The sequence below is a fragment of the Xenopus laevis genome, chromosome 3S (assembly GCF_017654675.1).
Source record: "Xenopus laevis strain J_2021 chromosome 3S, Xenopus_laevis_v10.1, whole genome shotgun sequence".
Taxonomy (NCBI): Eukaryota; Metazoa; Chordata; class Amphibia; order Anura; family Pipidae; genus Xenopus; species Xenopus laevis.
The window spans coordinates 43,136,926-43,160,464 of NC_054376.1; the positions used below are offsets into that span (position 1 = coordinate 43,136,926).

Here is a 23,539-nt window from a genome sequence, read left to right on the forward strand (position 1 = left end):
ACTGCACTTATTGACTCCGAAAGCTTCGGGAACCTGGCACTAACTGCTTGTTTAGAGGAGGGTACAATCTATGCAGGCCCAGATCTGTGGCGAGGCCACAAAGGCTCGGGCCTAGGGCAGCAAACATAATGAGGATAGCATAATACTTTGTATTTAGATTTCTGGTTTTAATGACAACAGGCATAACTACATGTAAGTGATTGGTACTACTATAAATACCCTGTGGATCTTGGTTAAGGAAATTACCAGTAGTATTAATTTTATATGTCAGTGTAGAATAATCAGGAAGGGGAATACATTGCAGGACTTAAACACTCCCAGAGCAAAGACCACTGACACAAGGACTAATATAATAAATGATTTTTTCTTACTGAAATTATATTTTACAGCTCTCCCTGCACAGCAAAAGCTTTCTGCATTCTGGCTGTCTAGCTGGGGACACTGCCAAACCTAGTTAACCTGTCAAATAATTTCAATGCCTTTGTGTCTGGCCCAGTAACATCATTAATGCTAGTGGAAGTCATCACGTGTAAATAACTGTGGCCTTTGGGACACACAGTAAGGCTGATCTGCTGAAGTGCAGTAGGTTAGGTACACTTCATTTGAGATTATGCTTCCTACTTATAAATGTAGGTAAAATCTTATTGCAAGCAGAGCTCATAGGACATTTTAAAGATTCTTTTTTTCTTCTTCTTTTATTTCTTACCCAGAATTCATTTATCCCTGTGTTTTATATGTTATATTTGAATTATTTACTTAAAATGAAGCCTACGGGAGATGGCCTTGCCATAATTCAGAGCTTTCTCAACAACGGATTTCTGGATAATGGATCCCATACCTGTATGGCTTTCCAAATCAATAGCTCTACAATAATCAAAAGTGGGATATAAAGAAACCAATTCACTGTTACAAAATATGTTACATAAGCCAATAAAGTGGGTACTATTTTCACACCGCTGTTTCTCGTTTGGTTTATTGGGACATAATAAATCTGTATAGGTAATATCAATAATGCATTAGAGCTTAACAAATACTCCTTTAGCAGAATGTCAAGTGACCCTGCATTAATTGCTCTAATTAATGAGTGGTTTTAAAAACACATTATCCTTAATCAGCTTGAGGGCCTATTCTAAGTCCTGTATTTTTGCACAGTAAATTGATCACATTCTGGAAGAAATTCCACAGTATTTAACAATATATATGTTCATATAATTGAACTCTTAGTGGCCTCCTGTGGTCTGGGGTCCCCCTAACCCCTGAGGGCCCCCCATCTTAGGATCTGCTGTATGGTAGTTACACCTCTGTTTTGGATTTGCTTTCTGCAAAGCTTTGTGTAAGTTGCTGCAAAACATGGCAATTGCAAAAAATCTACCACTAAATCCACTAAAACAAAACATACACATGCGTATTGTAAAATACTGCACTTGACCATAGTGTCCCAGTCTAGGAGTCCTTAATGTTTGTGCCCCAATCAATTTTGATCAGTCTGGATTCTGCTGCATGTGTGTCACCATTCAGAACTCTGTGTAGCTATAAACAATCTGAAACACAATAAAACAGACAGTATAATGGTTTAATTCATTTCATGTAAAACTATAAACATATTAAAATTCTTGTTATACTGGTTAAATAGTTGTATTTGTCTTCTTTGGGAAATGGGGTACCTAGGCAGGCCTTCATTCTTCTGAGAAATCAGATGGCACTCACCAAGCAAAATGTGCTGAATTTTTATGATTTATTCAGATCTCTGCACTCGTGCAGAGATCTGAATAAATCATAAAAATTCAGCACATTTTGCTTGGTGAGTGCCATCTGATTTCTCTTTGTTATTGCTACATATATAGAACTGAAGAGCAGCAAAGTTCCCAAATAGAGCACCACAGTATTTAACCCATGGAGGTAGAATTTTATTGAAGTTTGACTTCATTCTTCTGAACCTCACTACATCTCTTCTCTTGTGCCTCCATATGTTCCTGGCCCTATGCTCCTCTCAGGGCAACCACTTGGTTGAACCCCCGTTATTGTAACAACCCCCTGCTTGTTTTATTAATTTATTGCTCTGCTGTACAGTTCTGCATACATAAAAGTACTGCTATATAAATATGAACATGCCCCAGAAAGGAATAAAAAATACTTGGGGGCTCATTTACTTGGCTCGAGTGAAGGAATGAATAAAAAAAACTTCGAATTTCAAATGTTTTTTTTTTGGCTACTTCGACCATCGAATGGGCTACTTTGACCTTCGACTACGACTTAGATTAGAACGATTCGAACAATCATTTGACTATTCGACCATTCGATAGTCGAAGTACTGTCTCTTAAAGAAAAAACTTTGACCCCCTAGTTCGCCACCTAAAAGCTACCGAAGTCAATGTTAGCCTATGGGGAAGGTCCGCATAGGCTTAGCTAGCTTTTTTTGGTCGAAGAAAAAACGTTCGATCAATGAATTGAAATCCTTAGATCGAACGAATAGCGCTAAATCCTTCGACTTCGATATTCAAAGCCGAAGGATTTAACTTCGACAGTCGAATATCGAGGGTTAATTAACCCTCAATATTCGACCTTAAGTAAAGTTGCTCCTAAATGTATCACATTAAATGTTATAGCTCTTAAAAATACAAATTGAAATCACTAACATCACTATCCTGATCAATTTATGTTCTTGGTAGAAATTACATTTCTACATGGCACATAATTTACTAGTAGGTATAGCAAAGTTATAGAAAACCAACAGACACAGCAGTCATGACATTCATGCAGCTGAATCTGTGTAATTGAGTCATTAATTGAGATGTATTCAAAATAATAGCAGTATTCAAAATAATAGTATCTTGTTCCAAATAATAGCTGTGTGGAGTTTAATAAGTGAGGTCCTTCGTTCTTTCAAAAAGTAGGAGGAAGGCAGCAAATGGTGTGCATGCTGGTTATAGTGCATTTCTCTCTGAAAATCTGAGTGAAATGGATCATTCCAGACAGGAGACAGGAGAGGGGAAAACATAAAGAAGTGCAGAAAATGATCTCCAATGCTTTAAAATGGCATCCAAAAGCTGAAAGACATGTAAAAAACAGGAAACTACTATTACAATGGAAAGAGGAATAGTTGCATTAGTATACATGAAGCATGGGGGTCAGTATTTTAAAAAATAAAAATTTGCTCTAACTCCCAACCATGATTTGGCTTAATTTACTATAAAATCTGAACGAAAATTGTATGTGCGGGAAAAGTCTCTATGGAATTGTGCACCAATTTGAATCGTGAAACAAATGACCAGCAAATGCTACCTGCTGATTCATTGCTAAAGTTGACTCCTTATGTTTCCTTACCCCCAGATGTGGACATTGAAGGGAGTAATGCAATGGCTGACAAACCTTCTGTTGAAGCTCATCTTGAAGGCTAGACCTTTGGTCAGGGCACTCCATGGTTCATAAGAAGATTACAGCTATAGGAAAACATTAGTATACCAATCACTTCAGTCATAGTTCCAAAACATTTAGAAATTTGTTTGCCTCAAATCCCATCTTAACTGTTCTTTTAAGCTTGGTCTTTCAAGCTTTTCTATTAGTGCCCACACTGAAATCTAACCCAAACTATTTGTCAGGTTTTGTGCCCCCTTCCATTGCTCCGGATTCAGCTTGTAAAAAGAACTCAAATGTTCTGAAAGCTTGCTATGATTATCTTAGTTATCCAAGACCACAGTAATCAAAAGAAAGAGACACAGGCATCATTGGTTTACTTATATCATTTTAAGTATATCTATTAGCAAACAAATGTATCTGAAACATCGTAATCCTGCCTATTCACTTTCATATTCTCTTGTACTTTGCCTACTAGAATTTCTTGATATGTTTGAACAACAGTTTTTAACAGAATAGTGTATTATAAAATCCTAGCTGTGTTAATGGTACTATAGTATAGAATAAAGCTATTCAATGCCCTTTTGCATATTGGAACTTAACCTTAAAGGAGAACTAAACCCTAAAATATGGAAAAAGGCACTGTGGCAGAAATCAGATGAACAAATATTAGAAATTACATCCAGTGTAACTGCATTTTATTTTTCATTGGCTGTGGTGACATAGTTTTGATTATTCTGTTCCAAAGAATCTTCACATCCATAGGATGTTACTCTTGAATTAGTTTTGTTGCTCCGTTACGAGGCTTTGCAAATAACCGAGCGTTTAATTAGAAGAAAGAATAATCAGTAATACTGCAGCAAATCTGCTTTGCTTTCTTTTGATTTTGTTTCAGTATTGGCAAGTATAGTGTACTTATGGGCATAGCAACTGCAACTATGGTGATTGTCACCAAGGGTGTCACCCTAACAAGGACAATTGCAGTGCTGAGGATAGGCTCGTAAATAATAAACTCTGAGCATGTATAATGGGCAATTTCATCTCATGCTTCTGATTATTTCTTAATTTTTGTTCATTAAGATAAATTACCACTGGAAAAAAAATATTTCTCAAAACTAATCACGTTTGAAGGTGCCTTGAGAGTGCACAGAAAGTTCAGATGAGTCTAGTTTTATCCACTGTTTGCAAGGAATTACATGCATGCCTTAGATACCTGAATGGCTTAATTTGCAACTGGCTAATGCAACACTAGTTGCAAAATCACCTGCCATACATATGTCATTCTGTCAACTGATCATGTGGAAAGTACATAGAACCCTTTCTGATTTTGTTCCATGATGTTGCATATTAATTATGAGACCTTGCTTTCCCCATGTCCTGGAGGCAAGTCAATCACAAACGGGCACAAGATGTGGACTCGTGTTGCCGATAGTTTGTGTGTAGCAGTAGTCACAACATTTTGTGATGACTTGTAAAAGGCACAATTACACATCCAGACACATATACTGCATTGAAGATAAAAAATAATGGCAAAGTGTGCCCTTTTCTACATTTGGCACTTTGCCATCATAAGTAAATAAGTAAAGACCCAGGATATTTTCAGTTAGAAATTTTTAATGCAGCTATGTAAATGAGGGGGGCTGGAATGGGAGAATTGCAATTTTTCCTCCTATATTTATATGACACTAGGCCAACCCAATATGATACTCAACCAATGGGCCAAGTACATACAGTAGATATTCCCCAGTCTGAGTTTTAATAATTGTTTTTTTAGGAAGACAAAAACATGTTGAAATTCTACAGTGGGACTTAATCTATTGTTTTGATTCTACACTCTCCTGCTCACCTTCAGATGTATAACGAAACATATATTTTACAAAAGAACACACATACAGTACCATAGTTAAAATAATTCTTTGGTGAACTGCATTAATACACTACAATGGTTTTACATGGCAATTGTATCCCGCCTAAATGAAATGTCCTTTTCTGTATTATAAGGCGCTACCCTATGGTTACCGCTATGTACATTCTTCTTTTGGTTCCATTCAAACATGGTCTATTACATCAGCATAATTTTGTGTTTTCGGGAGTATCGATATTGTTCTGTTGTTTCACAACTATCAAGTGTTACCCTTGATCAAATTCATGAAAATGGCTTGTAGCAGAAAACACACACACAATTCTATAATTCTCAGCATTTTGTGTTTTTGTCTGCTCATCACTGACCCAGTAACATTGTGATTACTCCGTGTCTGCTGCCTTCTCCTTAGACAGTTCTTCAGTTGTGAAGGTCAGAAAGTTGTTCGTGAAACGAATAGCTAATTCCCATCATAAGCTATGTGTCTGCTTCTCTGACTGCTGCACAACTCATGTTTTTTTAACAAGAGAGGCAACCCAACACAGTAAAATAGATTTTTTAAATATTAATTTGACCTTGAAGTCTCACAGAGGCAAGGGGGCTTAAATCAAACTGTTTGGAGGAGGCCAATGCAATCAAGAACCAGAGCAGAGTTCCTGTTTGTGAATAATATTTCAATACATTTTAATTAAAGATAAATATTCAGCAAAGCACATCCCCTCCTGATTTTCTAGCTTACTATGTCTGTATTGATTACTCCATCTTCCAGACAACTGTCAAGGAAATGGAAGGCTGTTACACTTCCTAACTGCACCCTTAAGACTTTTAGAATAACCCAGTGATAGACACCCTTCCAAGCATGGTAAGGGCATGTGGAATAATTGCTTTTGAAGGGCACTCGAAGTTAAAAGATGTATTTGTGATAACTTTGCTTGGAGGGGAAATGGTATGCATTTGGGATCCTGAAAATAAATTTGGGGACAGAATGCTCTTTTCAGACATAGGGAATATTGAGTAATCGGTAACACAAATGTAAGAGCCTATGCGGTCACAGAATAATATGACTCAAAAGCAATACCCAGTGCATAGAAAACGCTGAGCCTTTACATATATTTTTTATAACATTAAAATCCTATACTTTTACAATAGAGCATGCATAAAACTATATGTACTTTAATCTGCACTTAACTACAAAATGACAACAGTGTTTAAATGAAACCTTTTTTTTCCCAATCCCCACGAGCAACTATTTTACAGAAATAAGCTTTTATGAAGAGCATGTTAATCTGCTCTAGACTTTCTCAAGAGTCTGCTTTTCCCCCCCTAATAAGAAGGCCTACTGTGGTTTCCAATGAAACACTAACTAAATAGTATGAATAGAGCACAAAAAAAAGCTCTTCAATTCTAGAAGTCATTTGTAAGAGAAATCAAATTGTTCACGAGTGTGCACATAGTATTCTCAATTTGCGATTTTTTTCTATATTTAAAAAGCTGTTATTGACATTCGCAATGTGAAAAAAATTCACAATTCTGTTTGCCCACTTTTATTTAGTAGTGATGGGCGAATTTCCTGCAAAGTTAGCAAAACGGTAAAAAAAATTTTGAAACGCAAGTTCTTGACGGCCAATTTTGATGCTCACGTCAATTCTGACGCTCACGTCAATTTTGACGCTGGCATTAAAGTCAATGGGCATCCGAATAATGTTGACACGCAACGGTTTTGACGTGAGCGACTTTTCCAATGCACGTCCAAAATTTTTTGAATTTTCACTGCAGTTTTGCAAATTTATTCGCCAGCAGCGAAACTCTGAAATTTGCCACAAATTCTCGCCTGGCAAATTTATTTGCCCATTACTATTATTTATCTTTATAAATATAACAATGCGAATAGCAAATATATTCACAGCGCAAACCGATCTGCCTTGTGCAAAGGTAATAAATGAGCCCCAATATGTTTTAGGTAGAAGACGAAATAGATCAAGTCAAATACAACTGTATTCTACTCAAATCATTAATAACATTATGAGAATACAACAGAGATAACTAAAGTAAATAGAACAATAACAAAAGATAACATTGCTCAGTGAATGTTGAAGGTGTAGCCAATAGTCTGCAAATACATATTGGGAATAAGAAGAAAGCAAGTACAATGAACATTAGGGTTTAACCGTTATAGATTAAGCTATATCTGTAACAAACCAAAATTTAAAACTAAAATCTAGTATTACAAATTATGAAGAACTAGGACTGAATAAAAGATTTAAAGGCAACAATTAAACCTAAACAAATAAAGCTGAAGTGTCATTAATAGGTTTTAGTAATAAATATTCTGGTATTCTCTCCTTGGAGAAAAACATTCAACTGTACAAAGGCTATAGATCCAAATGCATCCTGGCAACTATATGCTAAAAAAAAATCAAACCACCACTGATGGCTTCTTTAACCTGCAGCAGAAGCTCTGCAGTACTTAAATAGCAGAGTTAACTAATCTTGTTCTGCAAGAAAAAGTAGAATGTTAAATACACCAGAAAGAAGCTTAAAGATTTATTGAGTTTTATCCTGCCCAGAATTATTTGGAATGTCATTGCTTTATACATATTACATTTACTGAGACAATGTCATGATGTCAGAGAGATTCTCTATACAGTATAAGGAAGATTTCTACATAACGAGAGCATTTCTGGTTTTGCGATTCTATATTTTACTTAACCATTCAATAACATATCTGTATAAAGATTTACACAGTTTAGTACAAATGTGTATATATATATTTTATTTTCTCAAGTTATTTTTGTAGTTTTATAGGGATGCACCGAATTTAAGATTGGGTTTGGGATTCGTCCTTTTTCAACAGGATTTGACTCCAAAAAAATCATGTGACTTTTTGCCACACAAACAAGGATGCCAAAAATGAAATGCATCTTCTGTCCCCTAATTTGCATGTGAAAATTATATATGTGTATATATATATATATATATATATATATATATATATATATATATATATATATATATATATATATATATATATATATATATATATATATTGTAACGTCACTCGTCCAAACGGTGCCGTCTCGGGGGGTTTAGGTAGATTGCAGGGATCGGATTGGTCTCAGAAAACCACAGTTCACACTCAGCATTGAGTTTTAGGCTGACCGCAATCAGCTTTATTCACACATAACCGGCACACAGGAGCATATTGGAAAACAAAACATAAAAAGAAATCCTAGCCTGTCCGGCTCTAACTAACATACAGTCGCTCCCTCTCTATACAATAGAGAGGATCTAGCATCCAACTCTACAAAAAACAGTTGTTTGTTTGGTTACTCACTGTGTCCGGCTCTCCCCTTACTGCATGCAGGCAGTTCCCCAGGAAGAGAGAGAGAGAGTAACTCTGAGACACACTGTTTAAAGGGGTTTCCCCTGAAGTCTAACGAGGCCACTAATTAGCCAGGCTTCACCAAAACCTGGATAGCCTGGTGAATGGAAGTCCCACCCACTCACTTCCATTCACTCCAGGGCCCTTTTTACCGGCTTTTCCAAAAGCCAAATGCAGTGAAAGAACACTCTTTCACTGCTGACATACTTTCCCTGGAGCTTAGTATATATAAGAGAGAAATCTGGGAGAAATATAAACACCTTCCACCTCTAATCCAGCATTTCTCTCACACACCCTCCCCCTCTGTTTCGACGTAGGGGTCGGAACACAATTAGCCTCAAGACAGTGTACCCGGGATAAGGCATCTGCATTTCCCAGCTGGGACCCCGGTCTATGCTCCACTGTGAACTTGTAGTTCTGAAGGGCCAGGAACCATCTTGTCACCCTTCTATTCTTTTCACGATTTTCACACATCCATTTAAGGGGGGCGTGGTCAGTAATTAATGTAAACTGGCGGCCTAACAGATAGTATCTAAGCTCCTCCAGAGCCCACTTCACTGCTAAGCATTCCTTCTCTACTGTAGCATAGTTTCTCTCATGGATGTTCAGCTTTTTACTCAGGAAAACTATAGGATGCTCTGCACCTTCTCTGATTTGGGATAGTACTGCTCCGACCCCCACATCGGATGCATCAGTCTGTACAATAAATGTCTGTGTGAAGTCTGGGGTTATCAGTACTGGTTGGCTACATAAGGCTTTTTTCAGGGTCTGAAAGGCCTGCTCTGCCTCAGAGTTCCACTTGATCATTATGGACTTGGTCCCTTTTGTAAGGTCAGTCAGAGGGACAGCTATAGTAGCAAAGTTAGCTATGAACCGTCTATAGTAACCAGTGATCCCCAAAAAAGCTCGAACCTGTTTTTTTGTGACTGGTCTAGGCCATTCTTGAATGGCCTGCACCTTGTTAAGCTGAGGCTTAACTAGCCCTCTACCAATGTTATACCCCAAATACTTGGCTTCTTCCAGGCCTATGCTACATTTTTTTGGGTTAGCCGTCAAACCGGCCATTCGTATGGAATCAAGCACGGCCTGTACCCTAGGTAGATGGGATTGCCAATCCGAGCTATGGATAACGACGTCATCAAGGTACGCTGCTGCGTAGTGCCTATGGGGCCTTAAGATTTGGTCCATGGTACGTTGGAAGGTTGCCGGGGCTCCATGTAACCCAAACGGCAACACTACATACTGGAACAGACCTTCAGGAGTACTAAAAGCAGTTTTCTCTTTGGCTTGATCCGTCAGGGGAATCTGCCAATAGCCCTTGGTCAAATCTAAGGTTGTCAGGTATCTAGCCGTCCCTAATCTCTCAATTAACTCGTCCACACGAGGCATCGGGTAGGCATCAAATTTGGAGACCGTATTTAATTTTCGAAAGTCGTTACAGAAGCGCCAGCTCCCATCCGGTTTAGGTATTAAAACAATGGGACTGGACCACTCGCTATGCGACTCCTCAATGACTCCCAACTCTAACATCTTTTTAACTTCCTGAGATATGGCTTCTCGTCTAGCTTCAGGCACCCTATAAGGTTTTACGTTAACCTTTACCCCAGGTTCAGTTATGATGTCATGCTTTACCAAAGAGGTTCGTCCAGGTTTCTCAGAAAAAACATCCCTATTCTGGGTTACAAAGGTCTGTACTTCTTTCCTCTGAGTGTCTGACAAGGAGTCTGATACGTTAACCTCTGGCACTAAGGGTTCTGCCCTTAGAGATGAAGTAGGTTTGGTGAACAATGACATTCTTTCTTTCCAGGGTTTTATAAGATTGACATGGTAAATTTGCTCGGGTTTTCTTTTACCTGGTTGGCGAACCTTATAATTTACTTCACCAATCTTTTCAAGGATCTCAAAGGGTCCTTGCCACTTTGCCAAAAATTTGCTTTCTACCGTGGGTATTAACACAAGTACACGATCACCAGGGGAAAAATTGCGTACTCTGGCACCCCTATTATACACCCTCTGTTGAGCTTCTTGCGCCTGCTCCATGTGCTCTCTTACTATGGGCATCACCGCGGTGATCCTGTCCTGCATTTGGCATACATGCTCAATGACACTTTTAAAGGGGGTGGGTTGTCCCTCCCAAGTCTCCTTTGCTATGTCCAACAAGCCCCTAGGGTGCCTACCATATAGTAACTCAAACGGTGAGTATCCCGTAGAGGATTGAGGGACCTCCCTTATGGCAAACATCAAATAGGGTAACAGGTAATCCCAATTTTTCCCATCCTTGTCTACCACCTTCTTAAGCATATTTTTGAGCGTTTTATTGAACCTTTCCACTAATCCATCAGTCTGGGGGTGGTATACTGAAGTGCGAAGTTGGACTACTTTAAACAGCTTGCACAGATCCTTCATGACCAGGGACATAAACGGGGTGCCTTGGTCAGTGAGTATTTCCTTTGGGATTCCTACCCGGCTAAAGACATGTACCAACTCTCTAGCAATGGATTTAGAGGAGGTATTACGTAGAGGAATGGCCTCGGGGTATCGGGTAGCATAATCCATTATTACTAATATATGTTGGTGTCCCCGTGCAGACTTTACTATTGGGCCCACCAAATCCATGGCTATCCTCTCAAATGGTGTCTCTATCACAGGGAGAGGGACCAAAGGGCTCCGAAAATGCGGCTTAGGAGCCGAATACTGACAGTCTGGACAGGAACTACAGTATTGCTCGACTTCACCATGTATTCCTGGCCAGAAAAACCGTTGCAAAATTCGCTCTTTGGTCTTCTCTACACCTAAATGTCCGCCCATCACATGTTTATGTGCGAGGTCAAGTACCATACGCCGGTATGGTTTTGGGACAACCAGCTGCTCTACCCGGTCATTTCCCTTTTCTACTACCTGATATAGTAGGTCATTTTGGAGGGCTAAGTAGGGACAAGAGGGTCTAGAGTCAGAATCTATAGATTTCCCATCTATCATTTTTACATTGGCCCTTGCTCTAGACAGTGTGGGATCCTTTAACTGCTCTGAAGCAAAATTATCCCTCCTAATCTCCAAGTCAGGCATGTCATTGTCTTCCTCCAACGGGTCTACCTCATCAGATTCCCCTGCTAATACAGAAAAGGGAAAATCTGTCGTAACCTCACCCTCCGGTACACCCTCAGACACTTTAGTACCGGAATCAGGGCGGCTTCCCTTTGAGTAGGATTGGTCCATAACCTTGTCAGTTTCCCACAATTTCCAGAAATGGGGGAAGTTCCTCCCCAAAATTATGTCATGTGGTAAAGTGGGAACCAACCCTACGGGGTACCTTAATGTCCCGTAGGCAGTTTTGATTTCCACTTCAGCCATAGCATACTCGCGAGTATCCCCATGAATACATGTGACCCCTACCGTCTCAGGCCCATACTGAGGCGTTTCAATCAACAAAGATTTCATCAGGGTAACCTGGCTACCAGAATCTAATAATGCATTTACTAGCTTTCCTTCCACAACAACATCACACAGGTACTTATCCTTCCCTGTCTTTGGAAGGGCAGTACATACAACCTGAGCATACATTGACGTACGTCTCTTTGTTAAGGCAGTATCACACTGCATAGGTTCATCAGTTAGGCTGCAGTCGGCAGCAAAGTGTCCCAGCATATGGCACCGGTAACACCGCACCAAGTCTTTATTGGGTCCTCTGCGAGGAGGGGTCCCTCCTGGCACATTTTGGTAGTCTCTGGGTCTAGTGCCTGTAGATTCTCCACGTTGGAGCATGCTCTTATCGGTCGTAGGTCCCTTTTTCCATGCAGGGAGTTTGCTGGATATGCCAGGAAGTTTCCCTTTGGGAGCTAGGGTGTGCTCCACTTGTTGAAAACTGAGTAGCTCTTCGGCAGAAAGGTACCTCTCTACCATTTCCACAAGCTGGTCTGCAGTTGTTGGGTCTGCATGGCTTACCCATTTGCGCAAAGGTGAAGGCAGAGACCTAAGGTACCGGTCCATCACTATCCGCTCCACGATCTGTGGCCCTGTTAGGGTCTCCGGCTGCAACCACTTTTTAGTTAGATGAATTAGGTCATGCATCTGGGAGCGTGGAGGCTTTTCTGCCATAAACATCCACTGATGAACACGCTGGGCACGGACCGAGAGGGTGACCCCCAGCCGGGCCAAAATCTCAGCTTTAAGTTTGTCATAATCTTTAGCGGCAACATGATCCAGATCAAAATAGGCTTTTTGTGGTTCCCCAGAGAGAAAAGGTGCCACCAGGCCTGCCCACTGCTCTTTAGGCCAGTCCTCTCGCTCTGCTGTCCTCTCAAATGTGGAAAGGTAAGCTTCAACATCATCACTTGTTGTCAGCTTTTGCAGATAGTAGCTAGCCCGTATAGCAGTTGGTTTAGCAGTTTCTGTAGGGGGTGCTGCAGCACTCCTTGCAGCTAGCTGCTGCACTACCTCTTTGAGGAGCTCCCGGTCTTGTCGCTGCTCCTCTCGGTTTGCGATCAGCTGTTGCTGCTGGACTCTGGTTGCCTCTTGCTGAGCAGCCGTAGCCTGTATCAGGGCCTTGAGAACGTCGTCCATAATGCCTTGCAGCAAAACACTTTATAATGCACAGCTGGAACTGGGTTTCTGGCCCTTTAAATCTTCAAAAAAAAAACCAAACAAAAAAAAAAATTTTTTTTTTTTTTTAATTGCCAAAGCCTCCTCCACCATATGTAACGTCACTCGTCCAAACGGTGCCGTCTCGGGGGGTTTAGGTAGATTGCAGGGATCGGATTGGTCTCAGAAAACCACAGTTCACACTCAGCATTGAGTTTTAGGCTGACCGCAATCAGCTTTATTCACACATAACCGGCACACAGGAGCATATTGGAAAACAAAACATAAAAAGAAATCCTAGCCTGTCCGGCTCTAACTAACATACAGTCGCTCCCTCTCTATACAATAGAGAGGATCTAGCATCCAACTCTACAAAAAAACAGTTGTTTGTTTGGTTACTCACTGTGTCCGGCTCTCCCCTTACTGCATGCAGGCAGTTCCCCAGGAAGAGAGAGAGAGAGTAACTCTGAGACACACTGTTTAAAGGGGTTTCCCCTGAAGTCTAACGAGGCCACTAATTAGCCAGGCTTCACCAAAACCTGGATAGCCTGGTGAATGGAAGTCCCACCCACTCACTTCCATTCACTCCAGGGCCCTTTTTACCGGCTTTTCCAAAAGCCAAATGCAGTGAAAGAACACTCTTTCACTGCTGACATACTTTCCCTGGAGCTTAGTATATATAAGAGAGAAATCTGGGAGAAATATAAACACCTTCCACCTCTAATCCAGCATTTCTCTCACAATATATATATATATATATATATATATATATATATATATATATATATATATATATATATATATATATATATATATATATATATATATATATATATACAGTATAATCCAGTAAATGGACCCGCACTCGTTCATATTAGTGAAATAAATGTGTCTTTATTCACAGGTTCATTTCCAACGTTTCGGTCCTCTCTGGGACCTTTTTCAAGGTTTTCATCCTTGAAAAAGGTCCCAGAGAGGACCGAAATGTTGGAAATGAACCTGTGAATAAAGACACATTTATTTCACTAATATGAACGAGTGCGGGTCCATTTACTGGATTGTATTATCAAACTTTGACCAACGCACCACCATCGACAGAAATATATCCGGGAGGAGTGCGTTCACTGTACGACATAATATATATACAGTATATATATATATTTAGCGAAGGATAAAGCTAGCACTCACAGGTCTTATGAAAAGTTTCCAATTATTTTATTCAATCAAAAAAAATGACTAGCGTTTCGGCTAGCACTCTAGCGTTTCTCAAAAGTGAGAAAGGCTAGAGTGCTAGCCGAAACGTTAGTTGTTTTTGTTGATTGAATAAAGCACTTGGAAACTTTTCATAAGACCTGTGAGTGCTAGCTTTATCCTTCGCTATACTTCTACTATTTAGGCTTTTACTGCTATACGAGTTGTGCTGGCTTCTTGAAATATATATATATATATATATATATATATATATATATATATATATATATATATATTTATAATTTTCGTAAGTTGCTTTTGCATATGCAAATTAGGGTTCGGATTGGGTTCGGTGTTCTGCTGAATCTTTCACAAAGGATTCAGGATTCAGAGACACATACCAACAGTGATTTAAGTAAGGTCCGTTGGGGTAGATATCATAAGTCACTATAATATTAGAAATATATGTTACCAGTTGGTTCCTTGGAAAAGTGAGGTTTCCATTCTATTTAGGAATGTTCATGCAGCTCCGATCCTATGTTCACGCTTTAGGACATCTGGTTGGGGAGCAGCAGAACACTCGGAAAGCAGTCAATCCTCTGACCGAACAAGAGGTCCACTGGAACCCTGCAGACATAATTGGGCAGGGTGCAAGCTGTTCAGTTGTGGAGAGAAGAAAACTATTGATTGGATATCTGCCTAGCCATTCCCAGATTCAGAGGGCAGGTCAGAAACGTTTGCATATGTAGTCGGGATGGTTTGGATTGCCTTTTGAAAATCCAGTGTGGTTGAACAGGTCTGAGTCAGGTGAACTAGACCCATGCTGGACCCTAACCTATTCTATATGGCTAGTAAAGCGCAAAGCACCTGGTGTTGTTTATCTACTCATATCTACTTTATAAAGATATAAAATCTTCTAAGGATATTTGTGCCTTTTATTACATATGGGGATTTGTAGTTTATTAAAGGTTTGCCCAGGAGCAATTATCCATTGCAATCAACCTGGTTGTTACCAGGTGACCAGTAAATGCAACCTTCTGTCTAGTTGATATAGGTGGCAAACTTTTCTTAACCCCCACTCTCTTCCAACTTGGGGGTTAACATAAGTGACTAGCAGTCAGAGGAGGCTGCCTGCAGGGGTTTTATTCAAAACGAGTTCACCAGGTCATTGGCAGAGCCTCTCTCTAACATGCGGAAATGTAATTTTGATAGGCTACAAGGGTGTTACATGGCACATTAAAAGAAACTATAAAAAAACAATTATGAGATGGTTGCATAGCACCAGCATTCTATGAACATATTTGCTACAGCAAGCTAGCATCATCACAGTAAATAGCAGGCACTGAAGGGCTTGGTTTCAAGAATGGGAGGCTATAATACAATCCCTGTCAGGGCCCCTAGAATTTTAATGGAGAAGCGTTGTTTTGTAATTATGCAATGTCGTCGTTTACTCCCTTTGCTGTGCTGAAAACTGATTGATATCTGAAATGTTTAATCATGCATATGGTGTTTATTCTTGCTTTGTTGTCATTTGCAGCAACGCAGATACAGACGATGAGCCCCTGTGTGCAGAAGAAATTGATTACAACACTGAGAGCTTTTCAGATGAGGAGGTAGAGTGCTCAGATACGGAGATGAACAGCAAAGGGAAATTTGCAGACAACCGTTATGACACACCGCGGGCTGGAGCACAAAGCTCTAATGTGCAAACACAACATTTCTCTTCTAAAAGCAAAGATGCAATGACAAAGTCCCTTGCCAAGGCATCAAAGCAACATGGCTGTTGTCCTGAGGCCACTACATCTCATTGTGAACAGGGGTATGACGGCAAACAGCAAATGGGAAGCTGCCTATATTAGAGCAGATATTAATATAGTGCAGATCTGTCTGTGCTGCATTAAAAATACATTTACAATGAACAGATTAGACAGTGGACTGTTAGGTAAAGGTGAGTGAATTGCTAGTATGTGACTAGATATGTATAGATCAGACGCTTGGGAATGCTGGGCTTATGTTGTGAGATGGATTCACGTCTGAAGTACTATTGCTACGAGGCGTTTCCATACTAAAATCAATACCAGCTCATACAAAGTGTTAAAAAAAAATGTAAAAAAAATGTAAAAAAAAGCATGAATGAATTGCTACTGATTCTTCAATTCTCAAATGCCATTTTGAGTTTATTGTATAATATGTACATTCAAGACAAAACACAGTATGACTTGCATTTTTACAAAGTGCAAAGTCGCAGAAATGTGCATGCATTTTAACCCTTCATGTCTCTTCTATACTTGCATCCTGTGTTGAATACTGGCTGCTTCTACCTTTTTTAATAAGGTGCCGGGTGCAAAGTATATGGCACGTGTATGGGCTTCCTTTGCATTTATTAGGTGACAAGTGTCACACGCTCTCACTGCTTCCAGTATCGAGCGCATAGGTACGTCTGAACTGACCTACACTGACTAAGAAAAAAATCCCATCACTGCTTGGGTGCACTAGAGCTCATTTATCAGTGTACTTACAAACTGCAACTGATCATTTTTGATTGGACTACAATCATTTAGAAAATAAAAGCAAAGATCTGAGTGATTGCTAGTGTAATTTAGCACACATATATAAAGCCAGCCACCTCATTCTCTCTCTCTGTGCACACGCATTTGAAATGATGTCCCGGGGGGGGGGGGGGGATTGTGCAGAAGAAGTTTAGAATGGAGCAGCGGGAGTAAGCAAAGCTACACTAGAGGTCGGCAGAAGATCCTACCTGCCCAGCACCCCCGTTTGTTGCACCCTAGGCAGGTGCCCCTTCTGCCTACCTCAAGTTCCAGCCCTGTTGTAGGCCACGGCAGCATTAATACTTTTCTTTCTGTGTGTTACTAACTGACGTTAGATGGTTTTATACAAGTTTTCTTCCTTTGGTTTCTATATTAATTGGTTGTTGGTTTTATCAAAGTATTTTCCAAATATAGATACAATTATCTCTGTATGTAACAATTAGGGGCCCATTTACTTAGTTCGAGTGAAGAAATAGAAGAAAAAAAACGTAGAATTTCGAATGTTTTTTTTGGCTACTTCGACCATCGAATGTGCTACTTCGACTACGACTTTGAATCAAACAATTCGAACTAAAAATCGTTCGACTATTCGACCATTCGATAGTCGAAGTACTGTCTCTTTAAGAAAAAACTTCGACCCCCTAGTTCGCCACCTACAAGCTACCGAAGTCGATGTTAGCATATGGGGAAGGTCCCCATAGGCTTAGCAATCTTTTTTTGGTCGAACAAAAATCATTCGATCGATGGATTAAAATCCTTCGTCGAACGATTCGAAGGATTTAATCGTTCGATCGAATAGCACTAAATCCTTCGACTTCGATATTCGAAGTCGAAGGATTTAACTTTGACAGTCGAATATCGAGGGTTAATTAAACCTCGATATTCGACCATAAGTAAATTTGCCCCTTAGACTTCATTACTTACTGAGCTTGTCCATGACTATATATAGTACAGGTATGGGATCCCTTAACAAGAAACTTATTATTCAGAAAGCTCCTAATTTCTGCAAAGGCATTTCCCATATACTCTATAATGAGAGAATGATTCAGAGTTTTAAAAAGGATTTCCTTTTCCTCTATAATTATAAATAAAACCTTTTGCTTGATGGAACCTACGCTGCATGAATCCAGATTGGTGGAAAAACAATCATATTGGGTTTATTTAATGTTTTATTTAATTAATGTATGTTCGTTAGAATTACGGAAAACATTAGGTCCCAAGCACTCTGGAGAAAAGATCCTATTACTTGTATTTTGGGGGTTGAGGTTGCTTTTTTTTTGGAGTAATAAATGTAATAAATGTAAAATTTTAGAAGAATTCAATATTTAAAATAATTTAAAATGTTTGTTAAATATTTGTTAAAAATTATGACTTTAAAAGTATTGAATATATCTGCTTGAATATAATTGTGTTTAATAGTTATGGATTGCTAACATAGATGAGTTTTTTTAGTTTTATTGCTACTGTATCTAATTTGCAAAAACTGGCATATTCTGTAATGTGCAATTGAGCCTTATCTTTATCTCTCTTAATTCATATAAACCATGTTTCGAAAACTCACCAACATCCAACCCACACTTTATTCAATTTATTATTTTATTTATTAGGGCAGAGTATTGTTTATAGTACAGATCCTAGGTTTAGCTAAAACAAACACTATGGGGCTGATTTAGACTTTTTACCATGATTCACATATTTTTGGTGCTAAAATAAATTCGAATAAGGGTTTCCAAAATGCAATTGTCAAAAAAGTTTAAATTGAAATCTACATCTAAAAGCTAAAAGTCATGTAAAAAATTCAATGGAAAATGTCCTAGGCAAAAGCATTTTTCTACATATTTGTTTTAGAGACTTTGTAGAACCAATGAAAAAGAGAAGAGTACATATTTAATGAATTACAGTTTTCTTTTTTTTTCACGTCCATTCAATCAATTTTTTTATTCAAATATTTTCATAAATAAGGAAACATTCTACTGTAGTTTGGTAAAAATATAAATTTATTCAAATTAAAAAAAAACTCTAAAATTCACAAGTACAAATTTTTATATATATATATATATATATATATATATATATATATATATATATATATATATATATATATATATATATATATATATATATATATATATATATATATATATATATATATATATATATATATATACTGTTTATAGGCCTTCCCTGAACAGAAGGAAGTGCAGGATATTTATGGTATCTAGCTCTTGTAATTACTACTGTATATCTTATCCCACATAGCCTTATTCTTATAGGCTAGAACCAACTCAAGGAATAGGTGTAAGCATCTGCCTTACAGTCTAAGGGGCAAATTTATCAAGGGTCGAATTTCGAAGTACAAAAAACTTCGAAATTTGACCATCGAATTGAAAAACGTAGAATTTGAATATTGAATTCAAAGTTTTTTCACCGAATTTGGCAATTGTACGATTGAATAAAAATCGTTCGATCAAACGATTAAATCGTTCGAATCGAACAATTCAAACGATTTCAGCGTACGATCGAACGATTTTTATTCGATGTGTAAAGACTTAGAAAAAGTTTGTAGAAGGTCCCCATAGGCTAACATAGCAATTCAGCAGGTTTAATTTGGCAAAGTATTGAAGTCGAAGTTTTTTTTTTAAAGAGACAGTACTTCGATTACCGAATGGTCGAATATTCGAACGATTTTTACTTAGAATCGAAGTCAAAGTAAATTCTAAGTCATAGTATCCTATTCGATGTTCGAAGTATACAAAAAAATTACTTCGAAATTTGAACTCTTTGTACTTTGAAAATTCACTCGAACCTTAGTAAATCTGCCCCTAAGAGATTGACACATGTTTTAGAGTGCATACTGGGATGATATCATTCATGTCACCTAGGGTGACCCTCATGTTGTAGGACTGGCATACGTCCGATGTATTAAATGTGCTCTTTGTTTTGCATTGATTAGCTATTTAGATGGCCCTCAAATTTTCTAAAATGATGTGTAGTACACTGAAATCCCTAAACTAACAGATCTAAGATATATGCTATAAGAAAATCTGGAGAGTAGTTTCTTGTATCAAATGGGACATCTAAGGACTTCTAGACCGGTCATACCACACCAATATCTTACCAAAGCCCATTGACCACTAGTCTGTGCTTCCCCCCACAATAGAAGCCATGAGGGAGGTGACAAGGAGCCAACTGAATGGGAAGTGGTGTTTGCAGGTGCAATCGATTTTATAAAAATGTATTTATGTAAAGCCATTGAAAGAATTGTTGATGGGTATTTTTTTCCTCATTAGACATTTGAAAAAAACTACCTTTAGGCTTGAATGTACCTTTTCCAAATATTCTGTGGAATGTGCTTTATACTAACCCAGACTGGTTAACATAAAATAATAGCAGCAGTAATGTGTGAGATACACAGTACAATAACCCATTCTAGGTACCAGATGGATGCTGGAAGTTTAGGTCCACAACATCTGGAAGGCTGCAGGTTGCCTGTTGCTGTTTGAGGACTAGTTTATCTAATAGCACACTCACTTGGCAGTTACCTTTTGATGAGATTACGAAGAGCCTTCACATGAAACACAAACTATTGTACAATCAAAACAATGTGGTTGTAATGAGGATATCTAGCTTGGTACAAATGATATTTTTTTTCTTGTAAATATTTTCAGTAGAACCATGACTTTACAGCAATGAATAAACATGTGTGGGTCTATTATTTGTCTATTAATACCTATTTATATTCCTCTTGATCTTCTTCTCTCAGGCAGCCTGTAGAGGTCAGAAAAGGTCCTTCAGTTTAAAGAATGTGCCATTAGTATTCACAACAAATGATAGCAATTAGGTAATGCCACACTCCCCAAACAGGACTGAAAAACAATGGCTTTCATAAAAATAAATTGCCAGACAACTTTACATTAACTCTTGTTCTTATGATTCCCTGTGCCTTATTTAGCCCTTTTGTTTCTAAATGCAGAGTGGTTTTTCTACAGCTTAAAATACAGAGACCTGAAGGCATTTTCAATCTGCAGAATGCGAAGTGCTTAGCATGTGTAGTAAAATAAACCCAATTACAGTTTATTCCCAGTTAATTCAAGCAAAGATTACTGCCATTACCACCCATGAGATAGGGGAAAGTTAATATAAAAACCTAAAACAAAATAGTTGTATTTCACCTTTTTCATAAGAAATGATTGGCTGTTGTGTTTGGATAATCTGTCTGCACCTTGACTGCATGTAATTATGACAATCAATGTATTGAATACACAGTTAAATGTCAGTGGACGAGACAGCCTAAGAAAACATATTACTTTCTGCTGGATTTTACCTCTTGGCCCCCGTGGTGATTATTTAAAGATGAACTGAAGTTTGTTAAAGGAGAACTAAAACATAATTAAAGAAGTAGGCTAGACATGTGAACATTATGTTTTAGGCTTCTATTCCAGCCCAAGGCAACCACAGCCATTTAGCAGGGTAGATCTGTTCCTTCAAAGATGCCCCAGTAGCTCCCCATCTTCTTTTCTGCTCATTCACTGCACATGCTCTGTGCTAATGTCACTTACTGAGCTTAGGGACTGACTCAAAATATACAGTACATGTATAATATAAATGTCACAGTATAAGGCTGATTAGTAATTAATACAGATAATTACTATATGACAGCACAGAAACCAGTGCAAATATAATTTAATAATCAGTCCTGTAGCACCAGTTTATATTACAGGCCAACCTCATTTTCTGCTTGATAATTTGCAGCAACCCCTAACCTTAGCTTCTCAACAACTGCTCCAGAGCCCACTGAGCATAAGAGTGTCACAGACACTTTCCAAGATGGTGACCCCCTGTGACAAGTTTAGTCCTGGATCATTGCTGCTATTGAGATGCTGAACCTTTAGGCTGATGAAACAAGTTCAGTATATAAAATATGGCATGTTAAGCCATATTCATTTTTAGGGTTTAGTTCTCCTTTAAATACAGGTGAATAGTGAAGTATTGCAAAGCAACAGTACGGAGAGCCTTTAACAGTACTGAGAGCCATTAATGAGATATGGATACAGCTCTATCATTGCAGAACGCCCACCATATTCCTACTCAATACTATCATTTCAACAAAACCAATCAAAATGTATATAACATGCAATCAGTTTAGATTATAGTATCAGGGTTTATTTAAAAGGTGTTGAAGTTAAAGGAGCAATACTGACAAATTTGCTCTAAAAAGGATGCCATTAATTAAATGTCCTTGTGTCCAAAAATGCTGCTTTTATTTCTGCTGTATCTTGGGTACCTGCTGACAAAGTGGAAACATGGGGGTCACCGCTGCAATGCGTGTAACAGACTTGCACCATCAGAATTACATGAAAACTCAATTTTATTGCTCAATGCAGCAACTTGTTATGACACACACAGGTAAACATTTTAATGCATCTTGTGCAGTTGAGGCAGTTGCAACTCCAATTACTCTGCAATTATGGGAATAAATGCTGCATCATATGTGAAAAAAAAAAACATGGCAATTTTTACCCACAGTTGTGGTCAAAAATAAGCCCTCTAGGGTAAAACATTCAAGGGTTATGAAGGTTACATTGTGTACTTTCAGGGGCTGTTCTGAGGACATTTGTATGTTGGGGTGCCCCAAGAAAATATTTAGGTCAATGAGAAAGATAATATTTAAGGAAGAGCCACTACCTGAAACACCATGTTGGACACTACAATCAAAACAACTCTTATTATTATTATTATTAAATACAGGTCCGGATTTACGTAGTGGGCGCCCCTAGGCACACTGCCGTTCGTCGCCCCTGTCCTCTCCCCTTTATTCATCATCTGGACCGGAGCAATGGGGATTGGCGCATGGGAATTTAAAAAATGATTGTATCTCCAGTGCATTCCTAGTTTTTTTGAACCAATGTGGGTGTGATTGGGCAGCATGCCGCCCCCCCTAAAATCCTGCCGCCCTAGGCCTGGGCGTAGGTGGCCTTTCCACAAATCCCGGCCTGATTAAATAATGGTTACAGGCAATTAATGAAGTGTGTATTGCCTATTTAAGACAGGCACAGGATAACAAAGAGAAAGACTCTTATATGCTTCTCTAGGGTTTAAAAGGATCCAGGGTTGGAGTGAGTTAGCAACATGGTGTCATATGAACTAGACTAATGATCCAGAGGATATAAATTTTCAATAAAGGACCAGTAACATCAACATTTTTCTTAAAAAAATTTGTTAGTATAGAACGAAATAAAAACACCAAGGCAAATTTAAAATAGTGAAGAAACTCTGCTTCCTGTCCTCTTCAGAAAAGGCTATAGGGCGACGATGATCCATTGTGCGGCGCTTAATTTCTCCTCTCATATTCTACTGACAGCTTCTACAGAAGGCGGCCACAGAAATCAAGAAACTTGCCCAACACGCTGCTCCAACCGGACTCCTCACTGCTCCTGCCCCAGTAATTAGTCCACAGTGCACATGCACCATTACGAAATGAGCGTCCTGCACTACAGCCTGCTGCCCAGACCTATATGAGTGCATCTCCCTCCAGCTATGGGGCTCTGGGCTACAGCTCCATCCAACAGCAGCAAGTATCTAATCCCAAACCAATTACCTATTTGTGTTTTTAGTAAAATGCCA

General features: G+C 38.7%; 1 protein-coding gene across 1 annotated transcript in view; it reads left to right on the top strand.

Annotated features, from left to right (window-relative positions):
* The window catches only part of agbl1.S (AGBL carboxypeptidase 1 S homeolog), a 244,719-nt gene extending 227,252 nt beyond the window's left edge, over nt 1-17,467 (top strand). Inside the window, exon 23 of the mRNA XM_018255312.2 lies at nt 15,904-17,467. Within this exon, the coding sequence (XP_018110801.1) occupies nt 15,904-16,225 (322 nt within the window). The 3' untranslated portion in view covers nt 16,226-17,467. The remainder of the gene's footprint in view (nt 1-15,903) is intronic.
* Nucleotides 17,468-23,539: the final 6,072 nt, after the last annotated feature.